The sequence below is a fragment of the Rhamphochromis sp. 'chilingali' genome (genome assembly GCF_963969265.1).
Source record: "Rhamphochromis sp. 'chilingali' genome assembly, chromosome: 6".
Lineage (NCBI taxonomy): Eukaryota > Metazoa > Chordata > Actinopteri > Cichliformes > Cichlidae > Rhamphochromis > Rhamphochromis sp. 'chilingali'.
The window spans coordinates 29968579-29995028 of NC_137933.1; the positions used below are offsets into that span (position 1 = coordinate 29968579).

At 38.8% G+C, this 26450-nt stretch overlaps 3 protein-coding genes across 4 annotated transcripts; 1 reads left to right on the top strand and 2 right to left on the bottom strand.

Moving 5' to 3' along the window:
• The first annotated feature begins 500 nt into the window (after nucleotides 1–500).
• styx (serine/threonine/tyrosine interacting protein) lies at nucleotides 501–7326 on the top strand. 2 transcript variants are annotated; one of them, XM_080884285.1, is made up of 11 exons: nucleotides 604–712; nucleotides 1076–1108; nucleotides 2640–2693; nucleotides 2795–2892; nucleotides 2978–3038; nucleotides 3131–3167; nucleotides 3251–3290; nucleotides 4700–4750; nucleotides 5397–5469; nucleotides 6095–6185; nucleotides 6740–7326. In XM_080884285.1, the coding sequence occupies exons 1-11, from the start codon at nucleotides 641–643 to the stop codon at nucleotides 6811–6813; spliced, it is 684 nt and encodes a 227-aa protein (XP_080740411.1). In that variant the 5' UTR covers nucleotides 604–640; the 3' UTR covers nucleotides 6814–7326. The 2 variants fall into 2 exon arrangements, with proteins under 2 accessions (XP_080740410.1, XP_080740411.1); XM_080884284.1 differs by lacking the exon at nucleotides 2640–2693 and having other exon boundaries at nucleotides 501–712.
• Nucleotides 7327–8088: 762 nt separating this feature from the next.
• gnpnat1 (glucosamine-phosphate N-acetyltransferase 1) lies at nucleotides 8089–11264 on the bottom strand. Its single transcript, XM_080884286.1, has 6 exons — nucleotides 11106–11264; nucleotides 10120–10283; nucleotides 9922–9984; nucleotides 9549–9676; nucleotides 9179–9240; nucleotides 8089–9036 (listed from the first exon to the last, which is right to left on the bottom strand). Exons 2-6 carry the CDS (start codon nucleotides 10271–10273, stop codon nucleotides 8889–8891), a joined length of 555 nt encoding a protein of 184 aa, XP_080740412.1. The 5' UTR covers nucleotides 10274–10283; nucleotides 11106–11264; the 3' UTR covers nucleotides 8089–8888.
• A 1235-nt stretch (nucleotides 11265–12499) lies between these two features.
• LOC308398788 (E3 ubiquitin-protein ligase AMFR-like) lies at nucleotides 12500–24997 on the bottom strand. The gene is made up of 14 exons (XM_080885590.1): nucleotides 24813–24997; nucleotides 23998–24311; nucleotides 23822–23914; nucleotides 23554–23718; nucleotides 21258–21410; nucleotides 20514–20554; nucleotides 19793–19925; nucleotides 19546–19679; nucleotides 19350–19460; nucleotides 18427–18623; nucleotides 18241–18344; nucleotides 17418–17552; nucleotides 17083–17267; nucleotides 12500–14360 (listed from the first exon to the last, which is right to left on the bottom strand). Exons 2-14 carry the CDS (start codon nucleotides 24250–24252, stop codon nucleotides 14201–14203), a joined length of 1866 nt encoding a protein of 621 aa, XP_080741716.1. The 5' UTR covers nucleotides 24253–24311; nucleotides 24813–24997; the 3' UTR covers nucleotides 12500–14200.
• Between the last annotated feature and the right edge of the window lie 1453 nt (nucleotides 24998–26450).

Genomic DNA, 26450 nt, shown 5'->3' on the forward strand with positions numbered 1-26450 from the left:
CAGCCACCTGTGAAACACAGTGAAGGCTCCGTCTTGGTTTGGAGATGGATTTCAGCCAGTGCTGTTGGGAATGTTCTCAAAATTAATGGAATTAGAAACTCAGCAAAATACTCTCAGATACTGATCCACAATGAAAATATCATCTGGAGTTCATCAACAAGTTCATCAACAAGAAATTCATTTTTTGTCGTGACATGATCCCAAACTCACTGACATCACAGTAAAATCATACCTAGATTATTAGTTATGGACTGGCCTAGCCAGTTCGGACACATTCAAAGAATAGCTTTAAAGGCCCTTCGATAAGCAGTGAGCAGAAGCTCGTAGACTACATCTCGGACTACGTCTTCATCTTAACTCCTTAATTTCACAAATCTAAATATTCCCTTTACAGTGGCACTGGGGGTGCTCCTCTGTGACCTCTGCGCTTCGCAAAACGACCGCTAAGCGACGCTGTTTCCTCTTTTCCGTTTCTCCACGCGTCTGTCGGCCAGCTCCTTCGGGATCACGTGACGCATGTGACCGAGCAGTATGGCGGACATGCATGTGGAGCCTCAAAACAAATTGTACCGTTTGTTCAGCTAACCCCGCCGCGAGGAAACATCGATACCGCGCGCGAAGTCGGGCCGGCGGTGGCCGAATGGTCAGCAGGATGGACGAGGACAACAAACTTCAGTTTCCGTCTCTGCCCGATACCAAGGAGGACCTTCTGGTGAGATCCTGTATTAGCCAACATGTCCACTGTGTCTGTCTGACCAGCTAATTTGAGCTAGCCTCCACGCTAGTTTTACTTTCTGGCAGGGAACAATGTAGAGAGGGCGATATATATGTGTGTGTGTGTGTGTGTGTGTGTAGTAGTTTTTGGGAGGGTGACGTGTTAATGTAATGTGTGATAATGTGAGAGCCATTCTCAAAATTGTCTTTTAATTAGTCTTTTGCGGCGTTTCGGCACTGAGTAGCCTACTAGCATTAGCAATCAGCGTGCATAAAGTAAACTAGCATTCAGCTGTCGTTTAATGGTAGGAACACTTGCCACATCTTTTAACATTGGTTTCAAATTCCCATTTTTTTCCAGGATTGGGCGTATCCGATGAGACGAGATATGCAGGTGTGTAAGGATGAGTCTGTTGTTTATAGTGGCAAGTTTAATCTTGACAGTTGAACGTCTTTAGTCTATTCCTATGGTAAATGCGGCTTTAAAGTTCTTAAAACATTAATCTGGAGACAGAACAATGCAGCAAATTGTATTTTTAATCATTATAGTTACTGTTTAAACTTTAATACAACTTTGTTTGGCTGTCGTGGTACTACTTTGATGATGTGTGTACATTTTATGACCAGATGTTTACATACACGCCTCATGGGTGCATACATCTGTAATGACTTGGGTGAACAGGTTCCTTCATCGAGTTCACTTCTTATTTAGATTCCTTAACGATTCTCATTTGGTGCTCATCAGCACTAATGTCAGAGTCAATACCATCACTAAGCAGCATATCAAAAACATTATATTTGTGCAAATCAATTGTATGCTCTGGGTCAAATGTTTGTGCATTTTGGAGGTATTTCCCCTCATCGTTGTGATCAGTGCTGGGGTCGTTTACCAGCGCAAAGAGACTTTAAAGCGATCGCCCAAGTGATTCTCCTGTATGACCTGAGGCTCCAGTCTGACTGCTCATCACTGCTTTTGCCCGAACTGTCACCCTAAAATGAGAGATAATTGGTTAGGATGTTCAGGATTAACCCAGGAACCATCAAGGCTCAAGCCTGCCATGAACTTGACTGAACAATTTGTCGCTGCCAACATGGACAAGCCAAATGCCCCCTGGAGAAAGGTTTTATTGACAGACAACAAAGATTTAGCTATCTGGCCACAATAGCAGGAGGTGTGTTTGCAGAAGTAAAGCAGAGGCTTTCAAACCTAAGAAAACTGCACCAGCTGTCAAACACGGTTGTTGTAGCATCATGCTTTGAGGCTGTTTTGCTACCAGTAGTACTGTTAGTGGATGGAGTAATCGAGGAGGAGGAGTACCCTCAGAATCATCAACAGCTAGCTGGTTAAAACTTCAACGCCATTGGGTTTTCCGGCAGGACAGTGATCTCAAACACACATCAGGGCTGTTAAATGTATAAAGCAAGCTAACTTTAAGCTTCTCGAATTGCGTTCCCAAAGCCTCAAATTCAACCTAATGTAAAATTAAGTGCTTAAAAGCAGAGTTGGTGCCAGGAAATTTAAATGAACTCTATGCATTCTGCCAAGAAGAGCAGCCAAATATCCAGGAAAAAATTTACCAGAAGCTTGATGATGGCTACCAAAAGCATCCAGTCAAGGTATACTTTGATAAGGGACATTTAACCAAAGATTAGTTGGGTGTATGTATATTTTTGACTTTGTGTGGAATAGTGGAAAATCCAAAATTATAATTAATTCTTGTTCACTCAATTCTTTTTGTTTGTTTTTTTAACCATCCCAAGAACTCATTAAAAGCTCATAATTACCATGATTCATGCCCTTGATGAGTGTGTGTAAACTTCTAGTGATCACAGTAAAATGTCAGTGTCCAGATATAAAATCCTTTGTTAAAGATGAAGAAATGTTGGTGCCTGTGTTGTGTTAATGTTTGCTGTATTCTATTCAGGAGATTTTACCAGGACTGTTTTTAGGTCCCTACTCTTCTGCGATGAAAAGCAAGGTAGTTGCTGGAGGACTGATTTCATTGATTTCTCTTGGATATGGAGACACAAATAAAATGAATGCATTCAACCCTCATTTTACTTATTCCTCTATGTCTAGCTGCCAATTCTCGAAAGACACGGCATAACGCACATTGTGTGCGTCCGCCAAGACATTGAAGCCAATTTTATCAAACCTAATTTCCCTCACATGTTTAGGTAAGTAAGGGCTTCTGTGATCTTTGCGCAACATTGGTACGTTTCTGAAACAGGGAGTTTTATTTCATCATGCGTTTTCTTGCAGATACCTTGTGTTAGATATTGCTGACAATCCAGTGGAAAATATAATCCGCTTTTTTCCTATGGTGAGTAAAGAGGTGGGGCGTGTTGTCTGGGAAAGCGCTCTTTCGCTGAAAGGTGTGGCGTTTACAATAAAATTACATTTTCCTTTTTACAGACTAAAGAATTCATTGATGGCTGCTTAGCAACAGAAGGTAAAGATGCATGCCTTTCCCGTTTCTATTGCCTACAGTGTAAGGCATTTTATTAACAATCTTCTGTTTCCTTGCTCTTTCAGGAAAAGTACTGGTTCATGGTAATGCAGGGATATCAAGAAGGTGAGCCTACATTTGTTCTGTATGCTGTAATTTCACCTCGTGCATTAAAGGGCATCATGTACTGTACTGCCAAAGCTGTGAAATTCTAAAATATGATTGGCTCATGCACTGTTTTTGTTTAGGCGAGTGTTATATGTGATATTTTTTCAGTTTACAGAGTAAATTGCATGTAGGATAAAGTTTTGCGAAAGTCTTGAGCAACCCTTCATTTTCTTATATTTTGCTTCCACTGATCTTGACTTCTTTTTTTGTTTGATTTGAGAAATAGTTCTCATGGTCTCTCAAACTTCCTCTTTGGCAACTGGCTGCTTTTCTTTACTCCTTTTTAGTCCAGCCCATCAACCTCATCAATTTCAGAAGAATTTTTTTTTTTGTTTAAGGTCATTTTTAAGAGAGAAAAATTACACAAGAACTGGACTGAAAATCAGTGTCAGCAGGTCCAATTTTGATATTTTTGGTTCAAATTCTGGAGGTGGTCAGATGAGCAATGCAAAAGCGAGTGTCTACAGCCATTTCTGAAACACAGTGAAGGCTCTGTAATGGTTTGGGGTTGTATTTCAGCCAGTGGTCTTGAGGACCTTGGTGGGATTATGAACACAGAAAAATACTGTCAGATTTTCATCTGTCATGCAGTACCATCTAGCAGTGGTTGTATAGTGTAGTGGGTTACACAAAAGGTCAGCAGTTCAATTCCAGCCAGAGACACAAATTCCCTTTCGTATTGTGACAGGAAGGAAGGAATATTGTGTAAAACTGTCAAATCTAGTATGTGGTGTTACCACAGCTGATATTTGCTGTCATGCAATACCATCTGGAAAGTGTCTGATTTGTAGCATCTTCATTTTTTTAGTACGTCAATGATTCCAAACACATTGTCAGTGCAGTAAAAATATATACCTGGACAGAAAAAAAAATCGCACAGTGGAAAAATATCAGTCATGGATCGGCCTTCTCCAAAGCCCAGAGCTCAGTTTTATTGAGGCAGTGTAAGATCATCTTGATGGAACCCAACAAAAGGCAGTTAACATCCAACAAAGAGCTTTGGCGCGTCCTTCAAGAAGCCCAAAGATTTTTCCATTATTCTGTCAAAATATAAAGAAGGGTGACTCAAGACATTTCACTGTACTATACACCTATGTTGCCTTGACATCATGACACGCCTTTAAAAGTTAAATAATGCTCTTCCTGAGTGTCCATGCAAGTCCTATTATTAATGGACAACCTTAGCATGACTTACCCTGGATCTTGCCCAAAGTTAACTTATGTGGGCTCCAGCTCTGCCACAATTTAATTAGTCCATTATTTCTTTGTCTAACTCTCTAACGTGGCTTGAGGGAAATATATTACATGAACTGATGCACCTTTTGTACCACTTAAGTAACCAAGTTTACTTTTATTTGTTCTTTCAGTGCTGCCTTAGTGATTGCATATCTTATGGAAACATTCGGTATGAAATACAGGTGAGTGTTTTTTCCTCACAACAATGTATTGCTTACAATTTCTGCACATTGTAAAACTAAGCTGACTTTATTAATTGGATGTAAGTGGACTGCAGCATAATTGTTATAATATATAAATATACTGGATAGAAGCACAGGAAGCAGTTGCTGGTAGAGACACTGGCTGTATCCTAATTCAGGGTCTGCAGCCTTAAAGTACGCATTTCAAGGTCGATTACGTCACAGCGGCGCGCCGAAGGCTGTCCCAATTCAAAGGCTGCTCGAAATGCGGCCCTGAAATGCGTCCTTCATTTCCCTGAATTTTAAGGCTGTGGCAGTGTAGACTTCGTGGCCCAACATATCCCAGAATGCATAGCGCGGCAGTGGGTGTGGATAATTTTGCCGAAAAAAAACGGCAGATGGGGGGGGCGCCCGAAGAGTAAACTTTAAGTAAGTACTGAATATTATGTCACTTATTTATGTGCAAATGTTTAATAAGGGTAGACCGTCCCATTTCACAAGCCTCGCACTTCCAGCCTTAGCGGTCTTTGAGTACGCAGCCCTTGAGGATCGTTGAGGCTGCGTACTTTAAGGCTGCAGACCCTGAATTGGGATACAGCCAGTGTTGCTTGCAGAGGTTTCATGTTTTTCCTATTTCACTCTGTAGGGAAGCATTCAGCCATGTTCAGGAGAGGAGGTTTTGCATTAATCCCAATGTGGGCTTTGTGCATCAGCTACAGGTAAGCTCATATTTTAACCTTTTAGAATATCCTAATACCCTAATAATCATACTGTCTGCACATGACTGTAATTGGTCTGTATTAATAATATTGCTACTACAGCAGATTCACTGTGCCCCCTTCATTTTCCTTTGAAAGAAAGGCAACATTTATATGATGGCATTGGATAAAAAGTTGCATACACAGAAGAAATACAGAATCACTACAGCCTGTGTTGTTATACTGGTTCATTTTGCTGTTTTTGCTTTCTTGTGTTTTCTTATTCGAGGCTGCAGAAATGATTTTCCCATGTTTCCTACCATATATCATCTCTCTTTAGTCTGTCTTGGCTGGCCACACAAGTGGCTTGCTAATTTAGTTGGCACGTGTACTTGTTGTGTTTTCAAATTAAAGTAAATGTGTTATCACACAGTTATTTTTTTTTACTCCATTAACTCAAAACAGAAATTGTGGCATGGGCTCACGAATACTGCCACTGTAAAGTTTTTGAGCTTCATTAAGTAATTAACTGAGCGTGTAAGAAGTCAGCCAAGAGACAAGCAGTCGGAGCTTCAGGCACGACTGTGTAGCTGTTGTCATTCCTGTGATTTTTACAGCTGTATTTAAATTTGATTTGCTTTTAAAGGAATATGAAGCAATCTACCTAGCCAAACTGACCATTAAAAGGATGTCGGTGCAGTTGGACAGGCCGTTCTCACTACAAGCTGGGATGCCAGGTTTGTATTTAACGTACCCAGTTTTGGAAAGAGACACACGTCCCATTATTTCTTGTTATTACTAAACCAATGCAGGTAAAGCATTTGGTTACAGCTTTAGCACAGCGGAAATAATAAAAAAATATTTCATGTTAAAGAGAATTCAAAGCAGTGTCGATGGGTCCATTGTGCCATTTTGGCATCCATTATCAGACTTTCTCAGGATCATTAACTGGTGATGTGGTAATGGTGGGTTACTCATTTGTAAAACGCTGCTTGATATGATGTTTGACTTTAAAGAAGGCTTTCATTAGAAAAAAAAAAAGCTAGCTCCATTGTGACTCATTCTCAACTGATAGCATTCATATTTTCTTTGGGACTTTATTACTATTAAACACATAACATTCAGGCATGTGTAGGTCTAGGACTGACTCATAATTTCCCTCAGTTATAATTTATTGGTCTGAATCCCAGCGATTTCACTTTCCACAGGCGACAGTGTTCACGTTTGGAGATTATAGGCGACGGACTTTGTGTTGCCGTTTTGTGATTGTTCATTTTCTTTTCTATAATAGGAAGCCGCAAACGCAGCCTGGAGGAAGATGAAGATTTTGGAGGGATGCAGGTCACAGCTGCACAGAACGGATGAGCTTTGCTGATAATGTTTGCTGTGTGGCAGAGTGCACTCGATTCTTTTCTTTCTTTCTTTTTCATTTTTAATGGGATTAAAAATGTAAATATTTGAACTTTTTCTAAGGGGAAGGGATCGGGCCAGGACAGGAACTACTCATGTCTGAGACATGGAGTACTAAAGGGGACTGGGAACAATTTGATAACTCCTTTCTTTCTTTCTTTTCTTGAGCTGTATGCACTGATGGGGGACTTTTTCTTTTTTGCAGTTTTATAGTATTTAAAGCATTTTGCATTTGCAGCGGGACAGTATTGCAATAATGCACTTTCGATACTTGAATTTGTGTAGACGAACAGGTGGGGAAAGTTGGCAAAAGGGAAAGTAGCCAAGATATTTCCCAGTTAAGGACATGAGAAGAGGAATAGCTACGCCTTTATTTCGGGAGTAATAGGGTTATGGACTAATATCAGACTTAATATGGGATAGTAAGGAATAGAAAACTCACTGCTTAATAAAGTCCTGAGTCCTGTTCAGCTGCGTCCTCATTTCTGCTCTTCACTGCTTTTATTAGATTGCCAATAATAAGTCACATTTAAGATTCCGCAACAATAGTTACTGTAGGTCACTCTATAGTGATGCTCGATAATTAAACATCAGCAATGTTGAAACAATATTGCATTAAGAGCATGATGGAAGCTAAATCCCCATTTTAGTATCATTTCCTCTGATTGACTAGACCTGATACATTAATCTCAAGTGAGAAGAGTATGGGCTGTTTCTTCATGATACAAAATCAGTTTTAACTGAGGATAAACTGATTTCATTTATCCCAGCTGACTGGGTGAGAAATGCACCTTTGAACAGGTTGCCACTCCAACACTGGACTAACAGTGGGACAGTGCCACACCTACAACCAATTTCAGCATCTTGCCCAAAGACTTCACTTCAAGACACTGGAGAATCGGACACCACCTCAACCACAGCATACCAACGTTTTTGAATTCCACCACCATCCTGACCTCCAAAAACAACACTCCAAATATCTCAAATCAAGTCTTTAGTTAAAACATGGAGCTGCCTTTTTTGTAGAAATAAAAAAGCAAAAAAAACAAACGACCTTAGGCCAAAGATGATTTTATTTGACTACACGTTTTGAAATAAATTACATTAAATATGTGCCCCCTCTCTCCAGGATAAAAGAATAATTATAAAACTTAACTAGAAAAGCTTAAATAAGAGTTAATTTAGAAAAATCATTTTTACCCACTTCCCATTACAAAAACCGTTAAATGCTAATCCCATTTGGCAACTTAAGTCAAAACTTAACAGCATGTTAACAACTTACCAGTACCTCAAAATATTTTTCCTCACTTAATGTGAAACTTTATAACAGTCTTCATTGTAGTTCTTGTAATTTAAATTTGATTAGTTACCCAGCTACACATAATCTATATGACACTGCATCTTGTACCAAGTAGGATTAAACAAAACAAAAAAAGTAAAACAAATCTTTTGTTCTAAACAAGTTTAGTTTTCTGGCAGCCGTCTGTCAGTTCAATCACAATCTACAATTAATTCTTAAAGCATATTTGGTTTTGAAGTTGCCTTGTAGAGTTGTCTGTTACCTGTAGATTGTTTTACTTACATAATAAGTAATATAACTTCATTTGGTATCATCCTGATCTCCCACATAGCTGTCATTACTTACAGTTGCATGGAAGTCACATATATAAACTGTTCTTTCACTGGTACATGGAAAAGAAAAACTTTAAGCAATTTAAAGAAAGAAAATAGTATTTTTCTTTTCTAGATGATGAGATGTCAGGTCCACCCTGGTGAGGTAGCCACGGTTACCAAAAGGACAAGGGATTGTGTTGCACTGAGCTTGAACATTTGTAAATGTTTACTCGAGTGTGCTGAAATCATGATAAGTGTTCATGGATGACTCAGCTGTGACACAACAGCAACCTCATCCACGGGAAGCTCCAGTTCTTAAGACATTCTGCAAGTTCTGATTATCACCGGGCGTGCAAAGGTACAGTCCGTTTTTCCCAAAACAGATTTTTGTTGTTCTTTTTTTTAAACTTCCGTTCTCAGTCAAAAAATCGACACTGCATGTAGGTCTCGTCTGACGCAGAGTAGCCAAACTTCTGGTAAAAAGCCACGTTTTTGGGTGCACATTCAAGAGTGATTTTATAGCAATTCAGTTTTTTGCTGAGAAGAGTAAGAACCGAGACTAATCTGTTGGGATAAAGAAGAGAAGTGAAAAGTTTTAAAAGCAGAAATCACAAGATATAAACTATTCAAAATATAGAACTGTCTTTTGATATGTTGGGCAATATGTGAAATATTAAAGACAAGCCAAAGCCGTGTCTTGACTCACAGTTTGCCCAGCTGCTTCCCTCGGCACACATCGCTGACGACGACCTCCTCCACCCGGCCTCTCTACAAATAAATATGATTTTAATTTTCTAATTGTCAAGATTAATAAACATATATGTATCTCTACAATGTAAGCTGAGCTTTCCTAGTAAAGGAAATAAGAGCGCATTTTGATTTGATAAATTAAATAATTATTAACCAGTTTAATGACCATATACTGGGTTAATAATTAAATATTAGTGTTGTAATTACCACTACATTAATCAGTAACTTTTTTTACGTAACTGGTGATAAGGAAAACACAGGGAGAAAAAAACAAACAAACAGTTGTGTACTTGAATATACACAAATTTGTGTAGGGTATACTGTACTTTGGCACAGGAGTGGATGAATTTGTGTTCAGTGATCAGTGTTGCCGTGGCCACGATCTGACTCAGATTTGTATCCTCCACCACGATGACATAGTAATCTCCAGTCTTCTTCATGTGCTCAAAATTCTCTGTCAAAAAATAAACAAAATGTGTGTTTATGAATCATCACTCATACTTTAATTAGTTTGTTTTCTAGGATATTTCTTTAAATATATATGATCTGCTGTCTAAGACACAACAATAGTTGTGTTAAATTGAAAATTAGTCATTCACTGTTAACTGAGTGTCATTCAAAATGACACTCAGTTAACAGTTTATGTTCCAAACTTAATTATCTCACTTTTAGAATATTTATAAGGCAAGTATGACTTACTAGTGAACTGCTCTGGTGTGACATCGCCTGTCTTGGTGAGCTGAGATAAAACCTTGAAAAATCCTGGAACGAAAAAGAATAAAGAGTTAGTGAAAATTTCTGAATTTTAACCCATCTCCTGGGAATTTCTGAGATGTTTCATATTATACCCCAAGCAAAAAAAAACATACTGGTGTGGTTTATGCTGTACAGACTCACCTCTGTTGAAATCTGCCATACAGAGTGGCCTCAGCACCAGGCCTTCCCCTGGATTGCATGGTGAGATTGGGGGAGAGAATGAGGCAGTGTTGCTGCTCCAGTCTAGCTCCCGAAGCAGAGAGGGCTCAAAAAGTGGAGTCTCGTCCAGCAGCATACCAAAATCTCTGAATGGAAAACATGCACAGAGAGATGAGTTCAGGGACACACACCCAAAGAAGTATGTGGGCAAGGCAGTACCCAACTTATTTGGCTAATGAATTGATACAAGTCATAAAAATCAGCCTGGACTGAAAGAGCGTGTGCTCTGGTCATACAGAACTTTGACCTGACAGTTTCACTTGTTAAAACGTTTCCTCAGGGTTCACGGGTATGCTTCGGAGGTTGACAAACCAGCTGACACACCCGCGTACAGATAATGATACGTTTCCTGATGATTCATGATCTGTTCTCCAGGACAGGACCCGGGGCCTGACCAGGATATGTAATATGAGAGGGCTTTACAGAGCAAGGGAAGAAGGTAACACTGTCGCTGTTGCTGATGGGAGTCACTCTGAGACTTTCTGCGACAGAGTTTCCTACTTCTACCACAGGCGTCCTAAATCTTGTTTCCATGGCAGCACCATAAAACATTACACTTTTACAAGCGTAATCGTTTCCCGGTTGAGCACGGCAAAGAAATGAGGGCAAACTGCCCATGTTCACTAAAACAAATTACAGTACAGCGACCACAATGCTTTAGCTAACTAATGTGACGTTAGCTAGCCAAACGAAACTTGGGTTATTGAAACATACTTTGCCAACTAACCCGGCAAAATACAGGCGTATGTAAACAGTGTTTCTCCTATACTGTTAAACGTCTACACGAGGCTACCTTCATGTAAGAAAACTTATACAGCCGAGTTAGTGTCGGAGCTGTATCCTCACATTTCATACCAAATGATAAATTTAGCGTTAGCTAAGCAGTTAGCCACCTGGCAGCTACTTACCAAGTAAAAGCCAACACAGCTAGAGATGGTCCCTCGGAATCCCCACAGTGAAATAACCTGCAATGGTCTTCTCTACTATAGTTTTGAATGAGGCTGCGCTACATCATTGAGCTGAACACTGTGGCTGCCTTCAGCATTCATTTCCGCTTGGCACTAGCCCTTGTGTATGACGTGGCAAAGATGCAGAGGCGCAACCAACTGACGTCAATTGATTAAAAGAAATCCAGATGCCAATAGTTTTCCACAATACATCATGCATCCATGCTTTGTGATGGGCTTGTATACTCTCATGAGAGTTTTGTACAGAAATACAGTTGTTTTCTGTCAAAAGGAGCACAAAAAACATACTGATGTGGTTTATGCTGTACATGTACTGCCCACTGGCAATACGTTTACCAGCTGTAGTTCAGATCCATGTGACTGCATCGCCGCACTCTAAGAACAATAATGAGCTAAATTAAAATGGATGAAACAAGCTCTTGATGGCAGAAGTATTTTTAACTCTTCCCTATACTGCCAGTATGTGTTGTTTAATACAACTGAAGCACTGTTACTCATAATTATACATAAATATTATCCAGTAAGCTACCGTTGTGATCAGAAGTTAACATGTAATCATTATAGATATCTGACCACTCTTTCCGGCAGAATTGGAAAAAAATGTTTATTTAAATGGGTTGATCACCTGGCACAGACCTGGCTTTTAAGTGTGGTCTACAAGTTTTCAGTAGGATTGAGGTCAGTGCTTTGGGAAGGCCATTCCAGAAAGTTGGTGCTAGCCTGCTTTATCTGTTCCAAAACCAGTTTTGATGTGTGCTTGTCATTGTTATCCAAGTTTCAACCATCTTGCTGTTGATTTCAGGTGAAGCTGATCATTCTGGAGGTAGTCATTATTCCATCCACTTTTTACAACCACTGTACCACTTCCACTGATAGCAAAACAGACCAATTAAAGAAAACCTTTCTCTATTTAACAATCTCAACCTCACTTGTTGAACTTGGGAATTGAAAGGTTAGGCTGCACTATTAGGACTGGAGGTTTACATCTGCAAAGTAAAGCCAGAAATCCACGTTGTCTCAATAAACAGAAGAAAAAGAAAACCCAGTAAACAAAGGATACAAACCATCATTTGTTAAAAAGCTGTAGAAGCTGTTTATTGAGTCTTTTATATTAACATATTTTACAAAAACTAGATTTACAGAAATTATCCATAACTGAACCATCTTGATTTAGGCACAAAAATACCAGAAAGCTCAGTCCAAAAGAAAATATTTAAATTCTGATTCCATAGTTAATGATTATGAAAGGTAATCCATGCATAGGAAAATATATCATGGATTTTAAAAGTTGCTAAGTAACTGAATGAAAACCAAACTGTCCAGTTTTAGGTTGGTTTTTTTTTTTTGCTTTTTTTTTTTAAATTTATTTAAACATGTTGAATAATTAAAATCTTTAAACTAAAATCCTATGCTGTATCTTATTACAACACTCAAAACAAAAAGTCTGAGCAATAAAATGAGCACACAAAGATAACAACACTTCAGTTTTAGTGGAAGTTTGTGGGCTGTTCTTTGGGATAAAGTTGAAGAAAACATAATCACTTTTATAGATGCATGCATATCTCACCCCAAACTGCCTTTTTTCATTGTAATGATAGAATTCAAACACACTTCATCATTATATCTGTCGATATGCATCAACCAGCTACAGATTCAGTGAAATATACCAATACCCAAAAAGCCTCTGCGGCTACGTTCAGTTTGCACAGCTGTACATTTTCCAAAAAAAAAAAATTAAAACCAGCAGGTGATTATGTTCCCCCACTAGTGTAATTTCTTAACTAGTATTCAATGTAAATAGACAAAAGGCCAATCAAATAAAAAACCCGAAAAGTTTATTCATGAAGATTCTCAGTCATTCAGGTCGCAGAATATTTAAACAAGGAGAAAACCAGTTGTTTGCTAAGAACTTCATTGGTTTTGCTACATATGCAAGAGGCAACACTATTTCTAGCAAAAGAAGAAAGGGTTCACCGATAAAACTGACGAAGCCTCTTGAATTGGTGGCAAAACAAGCAAGTTAAAATGCACCACAGAAACTCCATCTGTTGCAGACTTGACAATTTTTGCCTTTCTCAACAGATAAAGATGACCGACACACCCATTAATCAACAGAATAAGATATTTTTACCGCGCAGAGGTTCCTGTAGGAAAGACACCACATGTAACACTCATTGATCATAATGTAATACATCCCTATTTTCTGCATATGCATCGCAAAGGGACCGGTTTTGGGAAAAAAAAAAAAAAAATTTACAGGCCCATTTCCCCATCTTGTTAAATAACAAAATGCAAACAGGTGATATTACACACTAAATAGAAAACAACCCATGCGGGTGAAAAGAAGAAAAAAATAAACAACTTTGTTTGCAGCATTTTTTTCTGATAGAAACATTCATATTTGACAGAAAGGCTGAACAATACTAAAGTGACATTCTCTTGCGCCTATGTAAGAAATAAGAATGTGTTATTTTGCCTACACTTAATTCACAGTTGAAACTCAAAATAACACACAGACACATCAGATGAGTTCCTCCATCCAGAATACAGAATTTTCTGCCATGGGCTTAATATGTGAAAGGAAAACCAAGGCCCATATAACAGCTTTATCTACCAATGACACCTTCAAACCCTTCTCATAAACATCTTCTTGTAATAGTCTTCTGAACGCAAAGCATGCTCGTTTTTTGACAGCCAGTCTGAATCATGACAGCTGCTGACTGTCTATTGAAGCTGGTGGTTGCATTGTGTGGCACATGTATAGAGGGCAATTGCAACCTTGCACCAATCAATATATAGATCATATTCCAAATACTAGGCTGAATTCAGTGATACAGAGGCTATTTACAATAGTCTCACCCTTTTAGGCAGCCTCAAAACCGCTCCACGGCCATGTCTGCAATGGTTTAATTTTTTTGTGTGTTTTGTTTTATAGGTGATGACCACTGACTACACCAAATGGGGGAAAGTTGAAATAGCTCTTGTCAGTGCCTCTTAGGGTAACAATGTACTACACCCTTCTGCTGAAGCCAGAATCAGGGCGCAGGGTCCTGTAGGTTTTGTAGACGTCTCTCTGCAGCTGCCGCCATGGTTCTACGTCTCAGCACAGTTGAGTCCAATTCTGGGCCATCCTCCTCCTCCTCCAGTCCAGGCAAATCTTCATCCTGATCCTCCGAATTTTTGTTCAGATATTTCCTACAGGGATGCAGAAACAATGTAAGGATACAACAACAAGAACTGAAAACCCAAAAGAACGGGGAGGAAACAGAACCAGTAATCCTTACTATTAGTTATCACAGTGTTTCTCCTAGAATTAGATACTTTTAAAAAAATAATAATAATAATTTACCACAAATGGTAAGGTCCACAACTGCAAATATATGAGTTCTTAGGGGGTTTTGTGTTTGTTTTTTTAAAAACACAGAAATAAGTCAATACTACATTTCCAGTGCCAGAAAGTCAATTCTGTTTATCTGGATATAGTGTTTTCAGTGATTTTATTGCCCCACAACTTGACTTGGACTGCAGCTTGCAATTGTAGCCCTTGGTCTGCTTTGTAGGATGACAGTGTGCAACAGTGAGCTAAAGCTCCATTTCCATAAGAACTAGCACCACACCTGCTACACTAAGTCAACTAAAACAGAGGAGATTAAAGACTAGGGCTGCCAGGATTAGTCGACTAGTCACGATTACGTCGATGACTAATTTTATAGTCGACGCGTCGTTCGAAGCTTTGTAGGATCCCAAAAGACGAAGGAATAAGTAGTAGGATTTAAGAGTGTAATAACGGACTGAAACAGAAGATGGCAGCACTGCATGTACAAGGATGCCAGCTGCCGTTAAACTTCGAAGAAGAAGAAGCAGTCTCCGATATCGTAGCCGTGTCCAAATTCAGGAACCGCATCCTCCTGTGCCCGCATTTGTAGGCCGATTACGTTACAGTGACACGACGAAGACTGTCCAAATTTGAAGACTGACAAATGCGGCCAATAAACGCGCCCTTCATTTCCCCAGATTTGAAGGATGGGTCTGATGTATACTTCGTGGCCCAACCTATCCCAGAATTCATAGCGCAGTCCTACTCAGTTTCCAACAATGGCAGCAGCTAGTTAGTTTTAATATTACTCTTATTATTCTTTCTGCGTCACAAAATAAACGTTTAACATATTTTCAGGCGAGAATGTAGCTGTGTAAATTTCAAATATCTGCTTGGTTTATCAAGACACCGCATATTTTCAAAAGCGCGCTGATGTTTTCGGAGACGTCTGTTACCCACTAGCTCGATTGCTAGCCGGGGTTCAAGGCTCACTAGAGCCGGTGAGAACACCGGACTCCCAGCAAATTGTTTTCAAACCCACCGCCTTCTTTTGCTACTCAGGTTAAACATGATATATAAGTCACTTAGATAACTTAAAAATGTTATTGTTTGGCTTTTTTCAGCATTTTATTTGTTCCTGAGTAAATGGGTTTGGCTGAGATTAAAGTTATAGTTTTTACACAGCTGAATAAACGTCAAGCAGACAACTGATGTGTGAAGTGTGAGATGCTCTTGAATATACTCTGGTGTCCTGTTATATTTTAGATAGCAAGGAGCAGAAGGCTGAGTTTATTAAACTCCACCGAAACAATCTGCAAATTTCATTAAAATTTAATAAACTATCATCTTGTCTTTATTTTTAGTTAGCACATACCTTAGACACTTAAAGCTGTAAGCTAATGATAGTTATATAAGAGCAGATGCATGCTGGTGCAATAAGCTGTACGCTTTACGTCCAACGGATGCATGATCTGATTAGTCGACTAATCGCAAAAATAATCAGTGACTAGTCAACTATCAAAATAATCATCAAAGGAGCTTGCAAAGAAAAGCGTCTGGACTTCTTTAAGTTACTTGAAGACGTTTCACCTCTCATCCGAGAAGCTTCTTCAGTTCTAAGGTCAAATGGTGGAGAGTCCCAGATATAAACCTAGTGGGAGTGACCCCCCACAGAGGGACAAAAGGACCCCCTGATGATCCTCTAATCGTCTGAGCCAAGGTGTGAAACTGGGTGTGGGTCCCAATCAGCCAGAGTTTCGGGTGAGCTCATTGTGAAACCTGGCGCCACCTTATCGGGACTCTCCACCATTTGACTTCTCGGATGAGAGGTGAAACGTCTTCAAGTAACTTAAAGAAGTCCAGACGCTTTTCTTTGCAAGCTCCTTTGACTACGATGACCTGGATGACTGAGAACCTTCACAGACATATCAAAATAATCGTTTGTGGCAGCCCTATTAAAGACACCATAAAAATACACCTGTGATTAGACGGCCAGCAAACAATCGACAGCTGCAGCACAAAACAGTGGTTTAAGAGCCTATCTGGGGAAGCAGTTGAATGAACTGACTGTCACCACAATGGCAAAGCAGCCAAGCTGTAGGAAGGGAAACTTAAATTTTTCTAAATTTAGACTTAGAAAGTGACATTTTAACATCCAATTTATTCCATCTTGGTTGAAAGAGTGATATAAACTCATCTCAAAACCCAGTATTAAACAGGCACAGAAGTAAAATGACATAGACAGCAGTATAGATAAGCTCTGAAATAATCGGTTATACACTTGATACTGCAGAAGAGATCCTTTATACCCATTCAGAAGCGAGATTGAGAGGCTGTTCTAATAAAGGGTGGAGAAAACTGATCAAAATGTAAAACAAGTGTTTTGCATGTGAGGGAAGAAACATGAGCAGTCTGTTTAAACATGTGTGACAGCTTGAATGTGTTACATACAAGTGTAAAGATGAACAGTTTGACTGCCTAACCTGGAACACAGTTAATTAAATTATAAGAACTTGAGTTAAAGACTAAATATAGTCAACCACATACACAAAAACATTTTGAATATAAAATGTGGAAAACTCAAATTTGTAGAGGAACAACCTGCGTGCTTGCTGAAGCATCTCTTCTTTCCTCTGCTTTAACATCTTCTGCCTCTCCTCTGCAGACTTAGAGAAGCGGCCTCCTCTAACTTCCAAGTTGTCAGATTCACCCTGCTCAGCTGCTCCACTGGGCCCAGGCTGCTCATCTGGTGCAGGATTAACCTGTAAAGGGGCTCGCTCTATGGCCTAAGAGAGGACGACAAACATAATTTTGAGTTATTAATTTTAAGAAACACACAAAACAAACTAACAAGGAAAACTAAGAGCAAGGCATGTCTGCAGAAATCCAATGATAAATAAAAACTGCACTTAACATTTAACCCCAAGATGACTGACCTGCGTAGGGAAAGGCACCTGGATACGTCCCTCCAGGATGTTGTCAGTAGTAACTTCCACAGAGCGGGTCAACTGTAAGTCTTGTAGTACCAGGTAGGAGGGCACCTGAGGAAACATCTCTTGAATCTGATGGGCCTGATGAGCACAAGTACATAAAAAGCAGAGTGAGATGGGGAACACTGGTATAAGTTACAGTATATGTTACATTAAATTTAGTTGTTTTTAAGCCCAAGCAATATTTGAAGTCATAGACACTGACTAAGACATGGAGTGAAGGCTGCAATAATAAGGCGGCAGCAGGGATTTTATGTAAATAAAGTTGTTATAGCCCTAGCAGGGCCTCGTGTGAAATTGACCTCGTGTGGGTGTGTCCTGGCATCTCTCCTGCCTTAGGTGCCACCCTTTTTGTACAGCTGACTCTAAACAGCATTAAGAGTACGATGAGGTGAGAGAAAGGTGAGCTCTCGTGCCGGAGATCCTTTTTCTTTTTTAACTTCTCAGTTTGGTGATCAACTCCTGGGTTTTGTTGTTTTCCTTCTTTAAAAGACTATTTCAGCATCTGTCCCTCTCTGTTAGTTTAATTACTAATAGAAACATTAATGAAACCTTTAATTTAACAATGCTGCTTTCCCGTCTCCTTTTTTCAACCCGGAAACCTTTTGTTACTTTGCCCACATCCCCTGGACTTTTTAGGAGAATGTAACAAAAGTTTTAAGATCATCAGCCGTCTAAAAAGATCTTACAAGTTTAAATATTAGCCTCAACTTGCAGTCTGTGTATCCTTTCTCTTAAAGACAACAGATTTCAGTAAACTCGAACTCACCATAGCCATAAGCTGGGAGTTATTTGCTTGAGCAATGCCCAAGATGTTAGTAGTATGCATTACTTCTACTGAGAAACTGGGCAGCCAGCTGGCGATACGAGATCCTGTAAGACAAATGCATGGATTTTTAATTTTAGCTGTGACACAGAGCCCATCAGTTTTAGGTCACATATCCAGCACCCTTACCATCAAAGTGGAAGAAGTGATTGTGTTGGTTGATATGTGGTCTGGCATCTGGGGGGGCTCCAACTGGGCCAATGTTGTCCTCCAAACCCCCACCCTGCTGCGGGCTTCTTGCTTGGCCCCCATCCCCATTAATATTAAGGGATTTCCGACATGTGGGACACGACGTGTCCTGCTCAAGCCATGAGCGCAAACAAGAGCTGAAGAAACACATATACATACCCTAAGTAAGTCGCCAGTCTGAAAACTTGACATGTATCTTAGGGGTCAGGACAAATTTTCTACAGCTAGGCTCTATGCAGGGCATCTTACTGAAGCTCAGAATGTATATCAGAGCTCACAGCAATAAACATTCAAACAAGCAAACTCTACTACAAAAGCTAAGAACTGCTGTGCAGTCTAGTTTACACTTCTCTATGTAAATCTTTTAAGGATTTTGGGAACTACCCTAACGGAAGCTTCAGCCTTTAAATCCTGCTAAATCCAGGATGCCGATATTCTCCTTGGCTCTTTTAGCATTGTTATTTAGGTACATAACACAAATGTTTTCTCAGGACAAATTCAATTTTACTTCATGTGCTGGACAACAAAAAGCATTGCATAACTTCATGTTTGATAAAATAACACAACTCCAAAAATGCCCCTTTCAGTAAGTATAAAAAGTATATTCTGTAGACGTTTGCCTGAGCCATAGCATAGTTGTTGTTTTTTTTATTGTTTTTTACATCCAAAACCATAACAATATCCCTAATAATTTTCCAGACATTAGAAAGTAAAGCAACTTAAGCCTGAAATCTCTCAAGTGGAATTTCCACTCAACTGTGTCAGTATAGGCCACATACTGACAAGTACTATTTCTAGGGTATAGCACCTCAAAGCAAAGGCAGATAATCCCAACTATAAGCAGTAAAAGTAAAATTATTTACTTGTGGAAGAGATGACCGCAGGGCAGTTTGCGTGCTGTAAGCATGGCATCCCAGCAGATGGCACAATCATCATCATTGGCTGCCAGCTCCTCTGCAGTAGCAACAGCAAATCTGCAGAGTTTATAGTATATGCAACTATTAAGTAAACAAGTAATGATTAGCAAAAGACTGAAAGCACACACGCGCACACACACACCTTGTCTCCATGTTATTGATGACACGCAGGTAGTTCTTATGTCGGCGGACACGGCGCTGCACCTCATGGAAGAGATATCGCAGCTGCATGAAGATAACCAAGCTTGCCATGGACAGCCAGATATTCCCGAAAAGCTAATAAGTGAAATGTGCACACAAAGGTGAAAGATTAGTGGATCAGAAAGTCACACTGGGACAGGAAGTGTTCAAAACATGACAGCCATACACTCAGTCATACTGCATCTTACCAGCATATGGATATGGTGCATTAGGTCAAGAAACAGCATGGCCAGCTCCATTATGAAGTCTGTGTAGTAGACATATGTCCCCTTACTCTCCCAAGTCCCTGGATGGTTCAAATCCCAGAGATGAATTGAGTATCTGGAAGAGTAAGACACAGCTCTTTCAGTTCATGAAATGCTGGTGACTTTTAGAAGATCGGTGGAGGCAAAATACTGCAATAAATTAAATGTGCAACAATATACTGTATGTGGTACAATAATGCCAAAAAGACTGAAATTCAAGGTTGAGACAGAACTGTTTTGAGTAACAAAGAAAGAAGAGTTATGATACGGTTCTGATTTCATCATAAGATGTATTTAGTTAAGTGAGTGAAAGTAATCAAAAGCTCAAAAACAAAACTTGCAAAGGTATAAAGAAACATCTTTAAAGGGAAGTCACCATAAACATTATTTTTCCATGCACCAAACAACTGTACTGCAACAGACAGCTGTTACCAGCCAAGGGAGTCAGTACTGTATCCAGTACTGATCCAGGACCTTGGCCCATCAGAGTTGGTGGTAGTTCAATATTAGGAACCCTCTCAAAGACAAAGAAGCCTTTCATAATAGAGCCAATGGAACCAGAGGAAAACAAACAGTTTTATGTGCTAAGATTATCCCAGATTCCAAATTTGCACAGGCTGTCATCCATGCTGCAGTGTGTCTATGAGGCTGCACAGAGACTTACCGCATGATGACATGTCCAGTGCGCACAGTCACCAGCAGACACTGAGGAAAAAAGTAAATGTGAAAATGATGCAACTGTTATGCTCTGCTTTCTACACAGACATTACAGTCTAAAAGAGATAGTTTAAACTCTCATTTACACTAAACTCGGTGGTTTTGTTCACTCACAGACAAACTCTTATTTATTCAACATTGTTGACAGCTTTTACAGCAAATAAGATTATTTTTTTTCCCATTCACAAAAGTGCAGCTGCAAATTGAAAACACTGATTATGCTTCTGCTTCTTCAGGAAACATATACATGAGCCAGAATGCACAACACCAGCAAGAAGGAACCCACAAATGAAAAAGTACTCTTATAATTCTGTGGTGATGAATCAGAGTCACATTTTAATTGGTTTCTAAGTTCATCAAAGAACTGCATTGATACTGAAAAATGTAAAAACAATTTTGTCCTCTGGAGGGATATCATCTACAAAGCATGAGCACCTATTTCACTAAGTAATTACATGAAAATTAAGGTATTTTTCACTTTAACTGCTGCAATTATTCTCAACCAATCCTGGGTTGAACAAGAATACAAAGCAAATGCATGCTGAGAAGTGTAGTTAGCAAATGTGTATAAATAAATACCTGCACCTAAACAAAAGCTTAAATGACATTAAAAAAAATAAAAAAATAAATCCATAATCATATGTGCAAAGTGTGGCCAAAACTTTCCCACAGCTTGGCTCCAAGTTCTCACCTCTGCTGCCATGAAGGAGAGCGTGTGCATGCCATGAGAAGCTCCCAGGAGGCCGCAGACCACAGCCAGGCCACAACAGTCCAGAAGCAGGGAGACCAGCAGACAGAGCACACGCACATGGCTGTTCATAGGTGTGGATGGGGAGAAAGACAGCTGTGGGGGGGGGGAAACAAAGGTAAATGAGTATGCTGTGCTTCTTAATTTTTTCTTCTTATGTCCTAAGATTTCTTTTCAGTGTTTATGCAGGTTAAAGATCATTTCCTCAGGATGGCCTTTGAATCCCACCGCAATACATTTTGTGAAACTTTGTTACCAAAAAGACCCAGCTATAAATTAATTTAGTGGATATGAGTAGACAAAGGAAGTATAACAATGATTTGTCAAACAGTGGAACATTTCACTTAGATGCTCATGAAACATGCTGTTGAAAGAGAGTTCATGTTTTTCACCACTGGCTACAGACAAGAGTTTTAAGAGGCTCAGTAAGACACTCAATTTTTACTGCGACATACTGAGAGAAAATCCTGCATGTACTCTTCTAAATATTACACAACCCTTTTCTATCAATAAAAACGCCTCTCACAAAACCACTAAATATCTAAGCATTAGCACAACTAAACTTCTAGCAAAGTGTAAATAACAAAAGATTTGCACATTATTATAGATTATAACTAAGGTGAAAAATATAAAAACCAGCTGCTCGGTATCACAAAGACCACAAGGTTTCCAAGCTAAACCTTCAGCACTACAACCTGCATTTCTTATCTTCACCCCAAAGCAAGAAACCACAGTGACAGGAAGACAGAAACGGGAAACAGCTGGGCAAATAATGGACTACCTCCAACTAAATTTACAGTTAAAGTTGAAAGACGGAAACAAAAACAGCAAGAGGAACACAATCACATCAAAACGAAATGTTTACAATATGGCAGGTTGAAATAACCTTCTAGTATACTAAGGCAGCCAGCATTACATTACGTCTAACTTTGAATGTCTAACTGACATTCAAAACAACTTAAACCTTGTTTTAAATGTCAGCACTTATAAGGTATTTAAATGTGACATTTTGTTTTCCCCACCATACAGAACACAGTCTGATAGAGAGATGTTAGCGTAGTAACTGAAACAGTAGTCACAGTCAACCTCCCAGTATAAAAAGCTATTAATAGATCCCAAGCTGAAAAGAGTACAGTTACACTGTGTCTACTGAGGGAAAGCACACTTTTTAAATAAGCATTTATAGAAAGTGTACAGAAGTATTGCTCAGGTGGATAAATGGCTTAGTGTTTAATATTCAGAAACAGTTAGGCAGGAAGAGAATTAGATTTGCCAAGCTTTGCTGTGGCAGATTTCTATTTATTACATACATACTGAATTACAAAATAGACTGGCACCAGTACCCATGTTCAAGTGCAGAATTAATATCTAATATAGAAAATCTAAATCTTTTAATAAAATTTAAAAAAAAAACACCACACACAAAACAAAATGAGGGTAGACGACAAAAAACTGTGTTCCTTTAAAGCACAGAAACAAAAAAATCTCCTGTATATATACACTTTTGCAATTAAGCTCATGATCCATGAGCTTGCCTAACGCCACACTGACCATTTCCTATGATCCAAATAGGAGGGTAATATGGTAAGGACATTGATATACTGTTTCTAACTGATATTTCTTAAGTAACATGTGACTCCTTTTGTAACAAGCAAGAGTTCAAAGAGCTGTGCCGATATCTGGTAAAGAACAAGTAAGGTATATCACCCATAATTACTCTGAGTGATGCACTACTCTCCGATAAGCCACTGAAATGAAATCTATGAAATCTACACAACTACAACATTGTTAGCTAATGTAGTTTACTCTAACTGTGATCAGATAATCACTGACTTTCTCAGCCCTTGATTCTCATAAATCTAGCTGTTCTCAAGTCTGGCTTCCAACAAATATGAAAAAAGGAACACCACAATTAAGATAATACTATTATTATGCTGCACCCCATGTAAAGAGGAAACTTGCATTTTTAATGATCCAGGGCCCCCTTTTCTTTTACACTGGTTTAAGTCTCCTCAAGTGCCCAAAATCCCCGATCCCCACTAGGTTACAGAAGGTTTAGTTATACTCCATTGAAAAAACAAACAGAAAACTTTGGAAACAGCTTGGCTCAAGGAGTCAAATGCCATAAAACAGAAAGAACCACAGACAATAAATGCAACGTGAGTCTAGTCATATTTGTCTAAAGTGATGCTTAGATTTGATTTTATTTATTTATTTAAATATACTTTTATATACTTACATATTCAAAGCGATCCTTGCAGAGCTGAACCATTAAGTGGAGAAAAACGAGTGCAGAGAACCACAGACACCACATGACCACCTCCTCCACTGTCTGGACGTTCAGTACACCAAAAATGAAGATGAACTTGTAGAAAATGAAGTTCCAGAATTTATCTTTCAGGTGCTGATGAACCATAAAAAACAAAAGAGGAGACATGAAATGAGATGAGTGACCATTTGCTTCCTGTTTGAAAGAAGTAAAAACAGCTGTAACAACACAGACTTACCTGCTTCTCACTGACTCTGAGTGGGCCGAACACCACATACTGAATCATTTTAGCAATTAACATCAAAGAGCAGCAGAATGTGTTCACTAACACCTGTAGGTGTGCAGATAATAAGGTCACCATTAGTTTTTGTATGAACTTCATAATCACTTCACACATTGCACTAAAATACTCACCCACACAAAGAGACTGTCTGTGACAAGATACCACAGGACAGTTGTTGCCAGTTCTGTGTTACTAATATCATTCTTTAGAAGTTCACGCTCCACCTCGGAGGGAGGCTGTGCCTCATCCGTTTCCAAGGCCCCAAATCCCGGGTCAGTTACTGTGGTGTAGGCACTGAAGATGCTACCAGCAAGCAAAGCCACACTCAGTGCTGTGTAGGTCTGCAGGCTGGGCCAAGGAAACCTCTCCAAAAACAGCAGAGGCATTGCAATCGCAAGCTACGAGTCAACTTCTCAGCTTGTTAAAATGGTGTCAGTCCAACAACCTGTGAAGGCAGTAGGGACGTTAGGCCAACTTTACGGGACAAAGAGTAAATATTACGCAAATAGAGCAAAGACAGGAGGCGATAGCAGCCATTTCGGCAACGCACGAATTTTGTGCTTTAACAACTTGGACACAAAGTGCAAATGTATCTTTTTAATTTTTAAAAAGTTAGTCTCTCTCCCCCCCCCAAAAAATATACGTTTACTAAACATTTTGGCTTTTTGGCTAACCCACACTCAGCCGCCAAGCAGTGCTAACTTCCTTTTAGCAATAATTACTACCGTGTTTATTTAAGTGGAATATTAATTAAATTAGTCAAAGTAAGTAAAAATGGCTTATCATCATCAACGAGCAACACCTTTACGGAACAAACGGGAGTTCACTCACATAACATTAGTTACTTATCTGGCTAATGTTACCTAACACTTAGCCTAGTGGTTAGCTAATGCTAGCCACCGTTAACAACCATCAAACGCTAGACTTGTATTAAATGGTCACTTACAGTTTGTCACAGATTTAAATAGACACAATATCCGGCTTTCCCTGTTGCAGTCAGTGTTGAACTTTTAGTCCTGTGGCACTGGGAACACGATACTTGACAACATCGTCATGTTTATTTCACCGAGCAGACAGCTGGCTGAAAGCTGAAGCAAGGCTTCCCGTCTGCGCAGCGTAACAGCGTCATCACGACAACTTTAAAGTAAAGGGTCATTACAAAATAAATATCTTCATTCAGCGGCTTAATTTAACAAATAACTCGTTCCCCCGTGATTACGAAAAATGTTTTTATATATTTTGCTTTATTCTTTTGATTATATTCTGGAAAAATAAATCAGTGTGTAAGCTGTGGGAGTTTCCAGAACACGCAAGAATAGAAGTTATTTCTTGGGATTGGGTGTATTTTTGGTGCAAACAACAAAAATAGAAACGACTTCACCTCTAGGCTAGTGTTTATAGTACAATTGTTTTTACATTTGAAACCATTTTGTTGTACTTTCAAACTGCTTTTAGTGTGTACACACGCTAAGACACTTTATTGCACTGCAATGTTATACTTATCCCCTTAATATCCTGTAATTTTTTTTTATTGTTTTTCTTCTTTGTTTTCTTTCTTAAAAATATATTTAGTATGAAATTTTTAAATATTTTAGTTGTTATTTGAAAGTTAAATGTATGCTTATTGTTAGTTATTGGACTTCAGATTCGTCTTACCGCATTAAGACATTTGTTTTATCATATTTTATTCACATACTTAACTGTATACCTTTCTACATATTTAATCTGTTTGTTTTTAGTGGCTGCAATAAAAAAAAATCTAAATTGAAGATAAATTAAGCATTTATCTTACCTTTGTTTTCTGCGTTGTGTATATCAAAACACTAACCTCACATTAACCTTGCATTTTTCAAGGTGTTTTGTGCAATATCGGTAATGTCCACAAAGAAAAAAGATTAAACTATATTTAGTATAGTTTTCCTTGAAATTGCGACACTGAAGCTATATGCTTAGATCTGTTTTGTTGTTGTTTGAAGGTAATATAAGGTGATAACGTTTTCAGGAATTTCATTTGGCATATGTAAAGTAAATTCGTTAAAAGTATTTATAATTTTTTAAAAAAGAGATTTCTTTTAGTTGTACAATTAAAGGGAAATATTTATACCTAAAGTGTTTGAATGTATTTGTTACGATAAAAGAAATTAGTTCCTCTGACTTTGGGTGATACTTACACTACCGCCCAAAGTCCACTGGAGGTCACTGTTTCTTCACTGAATTATATTAAGACAGATAAATACGCTTAGATAATGTCATCGTTCAGAAATTTACCATACATGTTCTTTTACATAAATTGTGTAACTAGTTAAAGTTTCCTCAAATAAATCTGATAAAAGAAGTGGGGTTACTGATTATTGATTATGTAACCAAATAAGTCCCTGCAACAGCAGAATTTAAAAAGGCAATTTATCATATGTCACCCAAGTCACGCAAGTCCACATATGTCAGCTCCACCACAGTTTTATACCGCATGGGCCAAAAGGAAAGACAGGTTTAACATGATATTATTGCCTAATCAGTTGTAGAACTAATACAGCACAGTACAGGTGCTGTAACACTGTTATTATGATCCGCTTGAGGAATTAGC